Below are 15588 nucleotides of genomic sequence, written 5' to 3' on the forward strand. Positions count from 1 at the left end.
GTTTCACTCAAAAGGGATCTCCAGGCTTTAAAAAAAACAAAAACCCTGTAAAGAGAAAACTTTACACTCCCATCTCCAGTAAGGCTCCTAATAGCTGAAAGTCCTCCTTTATCATATGAAGTCACAAAGAATATAGTGCACAATAAGTAAATGAGCCATTCAATGCTTCTTCCAGTGACTAACAATGGAAAATGTAATCCAAGCCCCTTTCCTTAACCTCCCCGGCGTTCTATTGAGATCGCCAGGGAGGCTGCGGGAGGGTTTTTTTTTTTATAAAAAAAAATCTATTTCATGCAGCCAACTGAAAGTTGGCTGCATGAAAGCACACTAGAGGGCGCTCCGGAGGCGTTCTTCTGATCGCCTCCGGCAAGCATAAGTAACAAGGAAGGCTGCAATGAGCAGCCTTCCTTGTTTGGCTTTCCTCGTCGCCATGGCGACGAGCGGAGTGACGTCCTGACGTCAGCCGCCTCCGATCCAGCCCTTAGCGCTGGCCGGAACTGATTGGTCCGGCTGCGCAGGGCTCGGGCGGCTGGGGGGACCCTCTTTCGCCGCTGCTCGCGGCGGATCGCCGCAGAGCGGCGGCGATCAGGCAGCACACGCGGCTGGCAAAGTGCCGGCTGCGTGTGCTGCTTTTTATTTGAGGAAAATCGGCCCAGCAGGGCCTGAGCGGCAGCCTCCGGCGGTGATGGACGAGCTGAGCTCGTCCATACCGCTCAGGAGGTTAAAGAGGAACTGTCGCGAAAATCTTAAAATTCAAAACACATACAAATAAGAAGTAAATTTCTCCCAGAGTAAAATGAGCCATACATAATTTTTCTTCTATGTTGCTGTCACTTACAGTAGGTAGTAGAAATCTGACATTTCCTACAGGTTTTGGGCTAATCCATCTCTTCATGGGGGATTCTCAGCATGGCCTTCATTCTTTATGAAGACATTCACTGAAAATGATTAATACAAAGATGCTGGCCAGCCTCAATGCTCACTGCACACTATTTTGGCAGTTGGACAGAGCAACTGCTATTCACTAAATGCTTTTAAAAATAAAGAAAACCCTGAGACCCCCCTTAAGAGAAGATGGGCTAGTCCAAAATCTGTCGATAATGTCAAATTTCTACTACCTACTGTAAGTGACAGCAACATAGGAGAAAAGTAATTTATGGCTCATTTTACTCTGGAAGAAACGTACTTCTTATTTGTATGTGTTTTAAATTTTAAGATTTTCGCGACAATTCTTCTTTAAGCAGTGGCTGGATAGTGTACCGGTTAGGGCTCTGCCTCTGACACAGGCGACCTGCATTCGAATCTTGGATCTTCCTGTTCAGTAAGCTAGCACCTATTCAGTAGGAGACCTTGGGCAAGACTCCGTAACAGTTCTTGCGGCTATAGAGCTCGCCCTAGTGGCTGCAGCTCTGGCGCTTTAGGTCCACCAGGAGAAAAGCACAATATAAATGTTCTGTGTCTTGTCTAACTAGGACAGCCTGGAAGATGATTTTTGTTACCATTATGAGTGCTAGTTAAAAAAAGAACTTCAGAGTAATGAAGAGGAGGATTAGGGATTATGGCAGATCTAACAGACAAGGTCAGTATGTGCTCCCGCTACAGGTTCTTTGTTGAATGTCTGGAATTTTCATACAGCCAAACAGTGCCAGAAAAACAAAAAAGTTTGCTTTCTTAAAACAGAAAGAATTTGCAATAATTCAGGTTGGAGTGAGCTTGAGATGTCTCCCAGTGCAACACTGCTGAATATATGCAAATTAACCATATGCCAGAAAGATTGCTATTCTGTAATCCACAACAATCAGCAACTGGCTTCTAGCACACAGTTGAAGTCAGGGAGCTAAAAACCAGCATGTCATCAATAATTAAAAAGTCAACCCATAGATACAGAAATATTGAATTGTCATTTCTATATTTGCTTTTAAAGGACATCCGAGGTGAAAATAAACTAATGAGAAGAACAATTGTATTCATCCTCCTCCTACTAAAAATGACTTTTTTAGATATCCCACTGTTTTATTTTATATTTAAGTCTAGTTTAAGTTTTTACCGTTCCATTGTCTCTGCTAAATGAGACCGTCATTGAAGTATGCTAGAGCACAAATCTATATATTATTGACCCCTTTTATCTCTTTCCTTCTCTCAGAAGCCATTTACTGACAGAATGGTATTTTGTGGCTGTAATTAGTAATCAGTGAGGGTTATGCTACAGTCTGACCCGGACAGAAACTGTCACTTGCATATATGATTTTTAACTCTTTCAGGCAGAGAAAGGGAAAAAAGGAACACAGCCTAGCTATTTGTGTGCTTAGCACTCACATACATATGTCTATCTCATCATGTCACCTTGGATGTTCTTTATCTATTCATCATTTCACAGATATAAACCTGTTTGCTTGTAGGTAGCATCTCTATACTGTATGTATTTTAGAATCTAAACTTACTACAGTAAAACCCCCATTATCTGGTACCAACAGGGATTGGTTGATGCCGGATAAGTGTAGTTTCTGGTTGCTTGAGAGTCAATGTTAAACATAGGCTTAGCTAAGAAACAGTCCTATGCTCCACACGTAAAGACTCCTATTAGACCTACCGGTAATGGAGTTTCTGATTGGCATCCGGGACAACATGAGATCCGGTCCCGCCCCGGATCTGGGGAAACATAACCCCAAGAAGATTAAAAGCCCCCGCCCTCCCTCCAACCTCAGTGCGTCTGAAAGTAACTATGTCAAAACACCAAGATGAAGGAAGGAAAAAAAGAGAATAAACAACCTTCGTGGATGCTTAATATACCCCCCCCCCCACCGTGCTCCTAATCGTCAAGGAAAGGTGCCTGACAGGAAAGGGAAGGGTTATAGCCGTTGTCCCGGATGCCAATCAGAAACTCCATTACCGGTAGGTCTAATAGGAGTCTTTCTCTAATTGCCATCCGGGACAACATGAGAGATAAGCGAGAAAGTCTTTAAAAAACTTAAAGACTCACCTAGGGAGGGACCACCGCCTGCAGCACCTTTCTGTTGACCTCTTTAAATAAACCAACAGTGACCTTCTTACATCTAAACAATGGAAACCTTCCTCTTTCTCCCCCGAAGGATTGGAACAAAAAGAGGGCAGAATAATCTCCTGAGCTCTATGGAATTCCGACGTGACCTTAGGTAAATAGGCCGGGTCTGTCCTCATCCTAACACTATCGGAACATATAATTAGGAAAGGGTCTTTAATAGATAAAGCGTGTAGATCACTTAGCCGTCTAGCCGACGTGACTGCAATCAAAAAGGCTAGTTTAAGAGTCAAAAATTTTATGTCAATTTTCTCGATCGGTTCAAAGGGGGTTCTTATGAGGCCATTAAGAACAAGGGATAGATCCCATTGCGGAAAGATTTTCTGCTTGACTGGTGTAGATCTCTGTAAGGCTTTAAATAAACTTTTAACCAACTCCTCCTGTGCCAGGTGTCTATCTAAAAGAATAGATAATGCTGAACACTGTACCTTTAGTGTACTGGGTGCTAGTCTCATATCAAATCCGTCCTGTAAGAATTCTAACACTGAAGGAGTCAAATTCTTATCCCTGGAACGAGATGAACACCACGCTAAATATACCTTCCATACTTTACGATAGATTTTCTGAGTCACCGGCTTTCTACACTTCAGGAGCGTCTCAATAACTTTCTCAGGAAGCCCTTTGTTCCTCAAAATCACCCTTTCAGGATCCATGCGGCCAGTTTGAACAAGTGGGGCCTGGGATGCAGTAGAGGACCCTGCATTAGTAAGTCTGGACGAACTGGTAGCAGAAAAGGTGGGCTCATTGCCATCCTTAGCAGGGCTGCATACCATGGCCTTTTCGGCCAAAAAGGAGCTACGAGAATCAGTTTCCCCGATTCTTCCTGAAGCTTCACCAAAACCTGCGGAAGCAGAGCTATAGGGGGAAAAGCATAACTCAGGTTGAACCCCCATGGTAAACTTAGGGCATCCAGCCCCAGAGACCCCTGGCCCTTGTGTAGGGAGAAAAATTGTTTTACTTTTGCGTTTGCTGGGGAAGCAAAAAGATCGATCTCCGGGGTCCCAAATTTCTCTATTATCATTTGGAATACCTCCGGATGTAACTCCCACTCTGCTTGACTGACCTGCTGGCGGCTCAAAAAGTCTGCTTCTATATTGAGAATTCCTTTCATGTGAACCGCCGTTAAGGATAGAACTCGCGATTCCACCCAATTGAAAATTTCCGACGCGAGAAACATCAGATCCCGAGATCTTGTGCCTCCCTGCTTTGATAGATATGCCACCGTGGTGACGTTGTCCGAGAAAATCAGCACATGATTTCCCTGTATTAGAGATTGAAAAGATTGAAGCGCTTTCTGAACCGCCAGCAACTCCCTGAAATTGGAAGATTTCTTTCTTATCAAGGGAAGCCAATCCCCCTGGGCATGAAAACCTTCTGTTGTTGCTCCCCAGCCCCAGGAACTTGCGTCCGTGAAAATTTTCACTGGACTGGCCTGTCTCCAGACTCTCCCACTGTTCAGGTTCTCGAGACTCAGCCACCAAACTAGACTGTTTCTGACTGTTTCTGGAATCGAGATTGATCCCTCTAGGGACTTTTGAGATTTGTCCCAGTTGTCTAGAAGAAGGGATTGTAGTTCCCTGCCATGGAACTGTGCCCAAGTCACTGCTGGCATTGAAGAGGAGAACAGACCTAGTATTCTCATGATCTGCCGAAGTGAACAAACCTCCTGGGTGAGAAGTTTCTCCACCTCGGATTGAACTCTCACAATCTTTTCCGATGGAAGATAAATCTTCATGTCTAAAGAGTTTATCCTGTACCCCAGAAAGGTGATCTCCTGGACAGGTGTCAGGTTGGACTTTTCATAATTTATAATCCAACCTACTTGAGTCAAGATCTTGATTACAATGTCCCTGTGACATAAAACCAAATCCTCTGTCTTTGCAAAAATTAGAAGATCGTCCAGAAACGGGACGATCGATATACCCTGTAATCTCAAATCCTTCATGACCTCTGCTAATACCTTTGTAAAAATTCGTGGGGCAGATGCTATCCCGAAGGGAAGCGCCTGGAACTGGAAATGACGCAATTGGGAGCCGACCCTGATTGCGAATCTCAAAAATCTCTGATGACCTGGAAAAATGGGTATGTGCAGGTAGGCATCCTGGAGATCTATTGAAACAAAGAACTCCTTGCCCTGTAATAGTGCTCTTACAGAATAGATGCTTTCCATCCTGAACTTTTTGTAAATCAAAAATGGATTGAGAGATTTGAGATTCAGAATAAATCTGAATTTCCCGTTGGCCTTCTTTACCAAAAAAACGTGGGAGTAATACCCCTGGAATACCTCTTCCTGGGGGACTGGCAAAATTACCCTTTTCTCTAATAACTTCTGAATCTCTGATTCCAGGCCCCATGCTTTCTCTGGGTCCTTTGGATAGGGATTCACAAACTTCCTGTGAGGGGGAGTCCTTGAAAACTGAAGCCGGTAACCCCGCCTTATAATTTGAAAAACAAAAGGATCTGGGTTTAACCTTTCCCATTCCGAACAAAAATAAATTAGTCTCCCCCCCACTGGTAATGAGTCATTTATTGGTTTTGGGGGGCTCAGTCTTCCCGAGAGTGAACCCACCTCTACCTTTCCCTCTAGGAAAGGACCATTTCTTCTGCACATTCCTATTTTTCGGTTGATCAGAAGACTGTTTATTAGGGACAAAAGGTTTCCTCCCTTTAAAATTTCTCTTTTTATTCGGGAACTGCTTGCCCTTTTCTGCTGAACGAGATAGAACCTCATCAAGTCCAGAACCGAATAAGAGATTCCCCTCCAACGGGATTGAGCATAATTTATTTTTAGACGTCTGGTCTCCTTCCCAGGTTTTTAGCCACACTGCTCTTCTAGCAGCATTAACGAGAGCTGTAGTACGCGCCGAAACCCGAATGAGCTCAGTAACCGAATCCGCTAAAAATGCCACTGCCCTCAATACTACTGGTAGTGAGGCTGCATAATCTTTCAGCGGAACTCCCTTAGCAATCTGTTCGAATAAATTATCCATCCAGATTCTAAGGTTACGTGCGATACAAGTGGCTGAGATTCCTGGGATAAAACCAAACGCCGCCGATTCCCATGCTTTTTTAAGTAGGGAATCAACTTTCTTGTCCATTACATCTTTGAGAACCCCCGTATCCTCAAAGGACAAATCAGCGTCCTTGGAATACCTCGACAAGGATGCGTCTAATTTTGGGCATTTTGTCCATTTTTCAATATCAGACTGTTCAAAGGGATACTTCCTTTTAGCTGATTTGGGGATGAACAAAGGCCTCTCCGGGTTTTGCCACTGCGAGGTGATAATATCCTGGAGGGTCTTATGGATAGGGAACACTCTACCCTTAGACTGACCTAAACCCAAATATACCTGGTCCTGCGGGGTTAATTCAGGAACTGGTTCCTTAATTTGCTCTGTGGTGTATACAGCCTTAAGTAACTCAGAAGATTCGTCCGGAGAAAATAAAAATCTCGGAGTCTTAACCCTCTCCTCCTTTTCTGAACCCTCTGAATGAGGCTGTTCCCCCTTCCTCGTGTGAGACGGACACCCCCTCCTCCTCCTCCTCTTCTTCTTCCTCTCCCTCCTCCTCCTCTGCACCTAAACCTTCAAAAAGGGTGGAAGGGGGGGGGGCAAAAAACCCTGAGGAGGGTCCTGGAAGGGGTTCAGGAGCTTGTGGTACAAAGGATTCTTTAAATTTGTCCAAAGTCTCCTGCATATTCCTGTTAACTACCTCCATTACCCCCTTTAAAATATCTGATGAATGGGAGGATACAATATCATCGGTACAGGACTGACACAAATTCTTTGGGGCTTCTAAAGCTATCTTGCTGTTACACAAGCCACATCTCTTATAAGTCTTAACTTGTCCAGCAGCCTTAGGATCAGTCTTTGTCTAAACACATAAAAAGATAGAAACAGACAAAAAGACCTGATAAGCCATCAATGCTGAGTAAGTAAGGTAACCAAACCTGTCCTCCACTGGAGGGCTTACCGTACTTGACCCTGATGGCTGGACTTGCCCGGAGGATTTTGCAGTCAGACCTGCCGCCTCAGAGTCCCGCTGCTGCGGCTGCTGTGGCTGCTCTCCCTTCTGCGACATCCTCCTCTCCGTAGCCCCACTGCGGAGATAGTGCAAGTGAGACGGAGACGCCAGGAACACGTTTCACTCTTCCTGGGTCTCCTCAGTCCGCCCCCTTCCGGCCGTCAGCCAGCTGACGTCATCACCATGCGCCGGACAGAGCGCGGATGCGCCTTGCAGAGCCGGCTCTGAAGGGGAACGCTCGGCATGTCGGCCATACGCTACATAGAGGCCGCATGCCGGATTAGCCGGAGGATCGTAGCCGGCGTTGCCTCCTGCGCTGCCCAGGCCACCACCTCCCAGAACGAACTCACACACTGGTGAGTAATATATAACAAAAAAAAATAAAAAGCTGGAGCTTCTCTTCTTAGGTGTTTCCGACACGGAAACACAGATGAACTGAGGTTGGAGGGAGGGCGGGGGCTTTTAATCTTCTTGGGGTTATGTTTCCCCAGATCTGGGGCGGGACCGGATCTCATGTTGTCCCGGATGGCAATTAGAGAAAAGTAGATTTATGCATCCTGCAAGTACAGGTTTTTTTTTCTGATTGCTTGGGACTTCTGGTTAACCGAGTTCGGGATAACGGGGGTTTAACTAACAACTGTAAAATAAATTGATGATAATATTCTATAAAGAGGCACTGTGGGGTGTATAGTAAAATGCAGTAAATTATTCATGATACCCACTTTTATGTTAAATATGCAGCATCAGAAACTCTTCCTATAGCTATATATTGCTGTATATTGGTATGTAACCCCACCCCACTAAGGCTAGCCCTAGGCTGTTTATCATGTGGAATTCGTGCACCCTGAGCATTCTAGGAGACCAGCTTTGTTTTGTACTGGCTTCAGAATACGCAGAACATTCTGCAGAGATCACTTGCCAGTACTAAAGATGTGGCAATGAGCAAACACTGACTAATTTATACATGAATATTGGAAAAAAATTATACAATTTTATGAATTATGTTATTTTGGTTACAGTCCCTCTAAGAGATTCTTAACCCACATGTTACATAAAACCTAGGAAATGAGTATTAGTGTAGCAGGCAGCAGGCAACACTGAAGGCATCTTACCTGTTCTCTTTCTCTTCTAAGTATTCATGGTCACTAACTTCAGGCATCTGTACGACATTCACTCGCACAGGATGGGAACTTTGTAAAAGCCTGCGTACTTCCTGCACCCGTAAATCTTCACTCCAAATCAATGACATCACCTCCTGGTTTAAGTCGTTCATCCCATCATCCTCCTCTTCTGCTTCTCCTGCAGGAGGAACCTCTGCTGAAGGCACCTGCACAGTAGACTGTAAAAGCAATAATAAAAGTAAGTGCAATGTAAACTTATCATTGAGTCATTCATAGCAACAGCTAGTGTGAAATGTACTGTACTGCATTCTGCCACTTAAAGTGAACCAGAGATGAAAATAAACTAATAAGATAAACAATTGGATCTGTCCTATTCCTAAAATGACTCTTTTAGAGATCTCAAGGTTTTATTTTATATATAAACATTTACAAAGCAGATTTAATGTTTCATAGTCTCTGCTCAGTTGCAGTGTCTCAAGAGTCCCAGAGTGAAACCAGTGTTAGTTACCTGGTAACATACTTTTTAGTAACCTCCAGGACAGGTCCACCATGAGACGACATAGGCTCCTCCCAGGAACAGGAAACGTTCCACTTGAGCACTCTATAAATTTTAAACCAACCCCTCTAACCTCAGTCAACCACAAGAACTGTTAACCAAAAAGAGGGTCCTTATACCATGTACCTATATACATAATTACATACATACATAAATACATTTCCATACACATATATCTATCTATCTATATATATATATATATATATATATATATATATATATATATATATATATATATATCTATCTATCTATATATATATATATATATATATATATATATATATATATATATATCCCGTTATCCGGGTGGGTTACGGACCTGTCCTGGAGGTTACTAAAAAGGATGTTACCAGGTAACTAACACTGGTTTTTCCAGTAACCTCCAGGACAGGTCCACCATGAGAAGATGAGCAAGAAGATCTTACCAATTCTAGGGTGGGCCGACTGCCTGTAGAACTTTCTCCCCAAAGGATTGTTGTCTTGCAGTCATCAGATTCACCCTGTAATGTCTTGAGAAGGTGCCCATACTTGACCACGTAGCGGCTCTACAAATTTCTTCTGGCGTAGCACCCGCTCTGTATGCCCATGATGTGGCAGCTGCCCTAGTTGAATGAGCCTTAACTGTACCTAGCAGTGTAGATCCTGCTAACCTATAGGCCTCTTCTATACATATCTTTATCCACTTGGCTATAGTTCTTTTAGACATCTTTTTACCCTTTGTAGCTCCTGTGGCATTGATAAATAGAGCTCTTGATTCTCTGAAATCTGCTACTCTATCCAAATAAGCTATCAGGGACCTTCTGACGTCCAAGGATGGTTCTTCATTAAATGATGGTAGTACAATTTCCTGTGACCTATGAAATCTTGTAGCTACCTTAGGAAGGAATTCCTCACATGTTTTTAATATCACCTTGTCCTTACACATTAGACAAAGGGGTTCGTCACAACATAAGGCTTCCAGCTCGCTAACTCTTCTGGCTGAAGTAATTGCTACTAAAAAAATTACTTTCATTGTTAATTGTCTTATCGGAATTTCCGTTATTGGTTCAAATTGATCTCCCTTTAAAACTCTTAATACTAAGGATAGATCCCAAGAAGGAACCTTCCTATTGATTATAGGCTTCTTTCTTTCTATAGACTTAAAGAACTGAATAATAAGGGGATCATTTGCTAACTTTATGTCCAGATAAGTAGATATTGCTGTCACCTGCACCTTCAATGTACTTAGCGCAATGTTCTTCTCTACTCCTTCCTGTAGAAATTCTAACACTGTGGGTATCACTCCTCCGGAAAAACCTGATTGTTCCTTCCACATGTTGAAAGTCTTCCAGTATTTTAAGTATATTTTCTTGGTTATCTTCTTTCTACAGTCCAGAAGTGTATTGATAACCCTTTCTGAAACCCCTCTCTTCCTTAAAGGAGACCTCTCAGAAGCCAGGCAGACAGGTTTAGATTTGGTATGTAACTTACACTTCCTCTCTGCACCTGAGACAGCACTTTCCCGTGAGGGAGTCTCACTGGTCCCTCCAGCCTCATCTTCAGGAGAATTGGATACCAGCTTCTCCCTGGCCAGTCTGGAGCTATAAAGATTAAAGTTGCTCTGGTTTGCATTAATTTCTGCAAAACTCGGGGTATCAGTTGAATTGGTGGGAACGCATATGCTTTCTTGAAGGTCCAACTTTGACTGAGCGCGTCCACTGCCTCCGCCCCTTCTCCTGGATTTAAGGAATAAAATCTTCTGCATTTTGTGTTTCTTTTGTTCGCAAAAATGTCCAGCTGGGGCCGACCCCATCTCCTGACTAAGGTTCTGAAGACTTTCCTGGATATCTCTATCTCGGAATTCGATAGTCTGTGTCGGCTTAGGAAATCCGCCATGCTGTTCAAGGAACCCTTTAGGTGGACTGCTGATAAGGATAGGAAATTGTCTTCCGCTATCGTTAGGATATCTATTGCCAGGTCTAGAAGTTTCTTTGACCTTGTCCCCCCTTGGCGGTTTATGTAGGCTACTGTTGTCGTATTGTCTGTCCTGATCTGCACATGTTGCCCTTTCAGTAACTGTACTGTCCGTACTAATGTCTCTTTTACTGCTCTTAGCTCTCTGTAATTTGACGACTGGTGCCTTATTAGTCTTGGCCAGAGACCCTGGAACATCTCTCCGTCTAGATAAGCTCCCCATCCTAGGAGACTTGCATCCGTGGTAATATATCTTTGTGTTGGGATTGTCCATAATCTTCCTTCGGTTAGAATCTTTTCTGACGTCCACCATTCTAATGACTTTAATACTGTCTCTGGACATGTTACCTCTGTTTCCAAATCCTCCTGCTTCTTGCTCCAGACTTCCATCATCCAATATTGGAGTTGTCTTGTGTGCAATAACGCCCACTGGATTGCAGGGGATGTTGATGTCAGAAATCCTAGTATTCGCATGACTTCTCTTATTGTTAGATTTGGATCTGTTATACAATCTTGTATTATCCTCTTTAACTTTGTCATTTTCTCTTCTGTTAAGTACAGCCTTTCTTTTTCCGAGTTTATGACTACTCCTAGAAACTGTATCTTTGATGTCGGTTCCAATGCCGACTTCTCCCAATTTATCAGCCAACCGAGAGCTTGAAGTTGATCCAGCACCTTCTTCGTGTCCTCCTTTGCCTGTTGATACGAGTCTGCCACTACTAGTAAGTCGTCTAGATAGGGAATTACCAGAATTCCCTTTACGTGAAAGTCCTTTATCACCTCCCCCATTACTTTCGTGAATATGCGGGGTGCTGATGAAATGCCGAAGGGCAGGACTCTGAACTGGAGGTGCTGGATTGAATCTTTCCGTTTTACCGCAAATCTGAGAAATTTTTGTGACGATTCTCTTATTGGGATATGCCAGTAGGCGTCCCTCAGATCTATATTCGTCATGACGCAGTTGGGGGTTAGCAAGTTTCTTACATAGAAGATCGATTCCATCCTGAATCTTTGATAAGTCACAAACGGGTTTAAAGGTTTTAGGTTCAAGATTAACCTGAATTTGCCCGTCGGTTTCTTTACTAGAAAAATCGTAGAGTAAAATCCCTTGCGATGTTGATCGCAAGGAACCGGAACTACCACTTTCTCCTCTATCATATCTTTTATGATGCCTTGTAAGGCCTGACGCTTTTGTTTGTCCCTTGGCAGAGGAGTGGAAACAAACCTGTTTCTTGGAAGTGATTGAAATTGGATCTTGTACCCTTGATTTACCAGACTGAGGATGAAATCGTTTCTGCTTACTTCCGTCCATTGAGAATAAAATTGTGTTAGACGACCCCCAACTCTCTCTTTGGCGTCACTTCTTCTCTTTGTTTTCTGGGTTCCGAAAAGGGAAATTCCTTTTCGTTCCCTCTCTATTGATAGCCCAGGGTTTCCTTCTCTGCTGAGGTTTATCCCTGCTTTCCTGTCTATTCCTTCTGAAGAACCTTTTATTTTGTATAAATTTCTTTTTCTTTGGGAATCCCTTCTTTCTATCTCCTGTTCTCTCCAGTATCTCACCCAGCTGGGCCCCAAACAACAGGTCTCCATCAAAGGGTATGTTACACACCCTTGCTTTTGAGGCCTGACTGCCTTCCCAATTCTTTATCCATAAATTACGTCTTGCGGAATTAATTAAAGCAGAAGTTCTTGCATTCACTCTTATGTTTTCTGCTGCTGCGTCTGTTATGTAATCCGTAGCCTTTGACACCACGTCTAATGACTCTAGGATCTCCTCCTTAGATGCTCCTCTCTCTACCTTTTCTTCAACATCCTTTACCCATAAGGCTAATACCCTGGATACACATGTTGTTGCAGCAGCTGGTCGAAAATTTGCTCCTGCTGACGTCCATGCCTTCTTAAGTGCAAACTCCACCTTCTTATCCTGTGGATCTTTAAGATATCCCAGATCTTCAAAAGCTAATTCGTTATCCTTATTAACTTGAGAGAATGCTGCATCAAGTCTAGGACATCAATCCCATACTTTGGCATCCGCTTCAGTGAATGGAAACCTCTTAATAAACCCCTTAGACATGAACAACTTTCTATCTGGGTATTTCCATTGACTAAGAATAGTATTCTTTGTAGACCTATGTACCGGAAATGTAAGTGGCTCATCCGGTTCCATTCCCTGGTACAATCTATCATGTAAAGATATCTCTTCAGATTTTTTTGGTTCAATTTTTAAAGTTTTATTGATCGCCAATATTAGCTGATCAGTCTCATCAGCCGGAAATCTGAATCTAGACACTTTCTTTATTTCTGATATACTCTCCATACTCTTGGCTGAAGATATTTCAGATTCATTATCATCCTCCTCCTCCCCTTCTTCAGCCTCTTCATCTTCAGAGGAAGAAATGATAGGTCTTTTGGTGGAGGATTTACTCTTACTCTTACTCTTTGCTGGCTGTTCAGACCCTGTTTCACCCGTACAAGGTACAGGAGTTGCCAGTGCAGCCGTACTAGCGCTAGCACTAGACGTATCTGTAGGTGGGGTCATAGCAGCAGAAAAAACTTCCTTTAAGGATTTAATTGTATCAGACATTTCTTGTTTAACTGCTGTCATAATCTCCTGTTTCAGACCCCCAGATTGCTCTTGAATTAATTTTACAAAACAGGGTTGGCAAAACTGTTTAGTGTACGTCTGGGCAAGCTTTGTGTCACAGAGCGGGCAACGCCTCCTAGGCCTTGAAGGGTCAGCAGACTCTGTGCCCTATAATAAAACACAATAAAAACCAAATGTCAATCCTCTGCCTACAACTGTAGCTATAATGACACCCAGGTGCATAAATTCTCAGAGCGTGGTTAGAGTAATCATCCGTTCACCAGAATGAAAAATAAAAGGTACATGTATATCAATAAACTATACATAAACCTTAACTGAGGTACTCTGGGGAAAAAAATGTATACAATATATGCAGAGACAACAGGCTTTCTAAATTCGCAATAAGACATCTAGATGGATTAGCAACAAAGTGACTACCAGATGTCCCAAAATATATGCATGGATATACATACTAAGCCCTGCATAAATTCAAACCTCAGACAGACGTAATATATATATGAATAAATATCCTCTGTCAAAGTAAGAGACCTCAGATCAGACGCATAAGCAGTATCATATGCTATGTGTCTTAATATTTATAATCAGATCAGACCTCAGCATAGACGCGGTATAGGGCTCCTCGGCTCATACCATGAAGGTCACCAAGCCTTCCGCCCATCTTACCTTTCCCGGCTCCTGCTTAGCGTCCATCCTGCTCCGCTCGCACAACGAAATGCCGAGCCATGCAGATATCCGGCGTCTCTTCACTCACGCGACCGGAAGTGACGTCGCGTAAGGGCGGAAGTCCGCTCTACGAGCGCCGCCATTGAGGGCAATCCGATTGCCAATCCCTCCGGACGCCCAGGATTGCCCCACGTCACTTCCGGCGCGCCACAGCCTCCGCCAAGAGAGAATCATGGACGCCGCTCGCGTCCTCGGAACCACCACCACCCGGGCAGCCAAGACGCATCCTAAGAAGGTAAAACAGCCGACCTTCTTACATCGGACCCCCATCCTCTCCAGGCAGGTCCACCATGCGTCGCCAACCAAAGGTCCCCAGCACACCTGGCTAGACGGACCGGCGAGCGACATAGAGTACTCTTTCCTGGAACAGGAAACGTCAACTGAGGTTAGAGGGGTTGGTTTAAAATTTATAGAGTGCTCAAGTGGAACGTTTCCTGTTCCTGGGAGGAGCCTATGTCGTCTCATGGTGGACCTGTCCTGGAGGTTACTGGAAAAAATACATGAACTATTGACCTTTTTATCATCTTTTCCTCTCACAGTAAAAAGCCCAGGTATCTGCTTAGGAAAGTGATTTATAGCTGTAATTTGTTATGAGTGAGCCAACTGAGCCCTGACTGGAGAAAAACTGTCAGTTCCATAGGTAATTATTAACTCTTTTAGGCAGGGAAAAAAATAAAAGGAGCACAGCATAAGAGTCTGTATGCTTGCCACTGTATATGCACATGTCTATTTCATCATGTCACATGTCATCTCTGGTACACTTTAAGCACCCTTGGATATATGTAATATCTACAACTGGAAGGCAGTGAGACATTGACTAATAAACTGAAGTGGTAATGATGTATATCCATGGCGAAGAAATCATTGTTTTTTAGGGAATCAGACAATTTGGGAAATTTCTGTTTTTTGCAGACAGTGGCGAGGGGGGGGGGGGGGGGGGGGGGTAAGGTTAGGCATAGGTGGTGGGGGGGTTAGGTTTAGGCTGCGGGTTGAGTGGTTAAAGTAAGGCATGGGGAGTGAGTGGTTAAGGTTGTGCGTGGGTGTTGAGTGGTTGAGGTTGTGTGGGGCTGGTGGTTAAGGTTAAGCATGTGGAGGGAGTGGTTAAGGTTAGATGTCGGTTGTGGGAGGGCTCAGTGTGAGAAGAGGGTTGTTTATAGCTGCTGTACAACACCATTGTTTTTTACCGATATTTTACGATTGGTCTTTTAAGGCTTATTTTAAATAAAAATAAAGGGTGGCCAGTACTAGTCAGCTATATTATCGTTTCCCCAAAATAAAATTGGGCATACAATGCACAAGCTTATTTCGAGACTATGCAGTAATACCGCAATTCCACATCACTAAATATTGGTTCTTAGTTTTATAACACTTAAGAAGGGAATTAAAATATAAAACTCTCCGTGCTAGTTTAAAGAGGAGCTGTTAGGTATAAGGTCTCAGAGAAAATAAACACATATATCAGTAGCTAAAGATTGGCTGTACTTACATTACATATGCATTTCACTGTCCACGTTTGGATTTCACAGAATTTGTATATAGTATATGCAGA

The 15588-nt window shown here is 43.4% G+C and overlaps 1 protein-coding gene across 2 annotated transcripts in view; it reads right to left on the reverse strand.

Annotated features, from left to right (window-relative positions):
• ANAPC1 (anaphase promoting complex subunit 1) overlaps window positions 1-15588 on the reverse strand; it is a 160915-nt gene that overhangs the window by 87020 nt on the left and 58307 nt on the right. For both annotated transcript variants that reach the window (XM_068232285.1, XM_068232284.1), the window contains one exon: window positions 8194-8420. In XM_068232285.1, the coding sequence (XP_068088386.1) occupies window positions 8194-8420 (227 nt within the window). The remainder of the gene's footprint in view (window positions 1-8193; window positions 8421-15588) is intronic.

Source organism: Hyperolius riggenbachi, chromosome 4, assembly GCF_040937935.1.
Source record: "Hyperolius riggenbachi isolate aHypRig1 chromosome 4, aHypRig1.pri, whole genome shotgun sequence".
Taxonomy (NCBI): Eukaryota; Metazoa; Chordata; class Amphibia; order Anura; family Hyperoliidae; genus Hyperolius; species Hyperolius riggenbachi.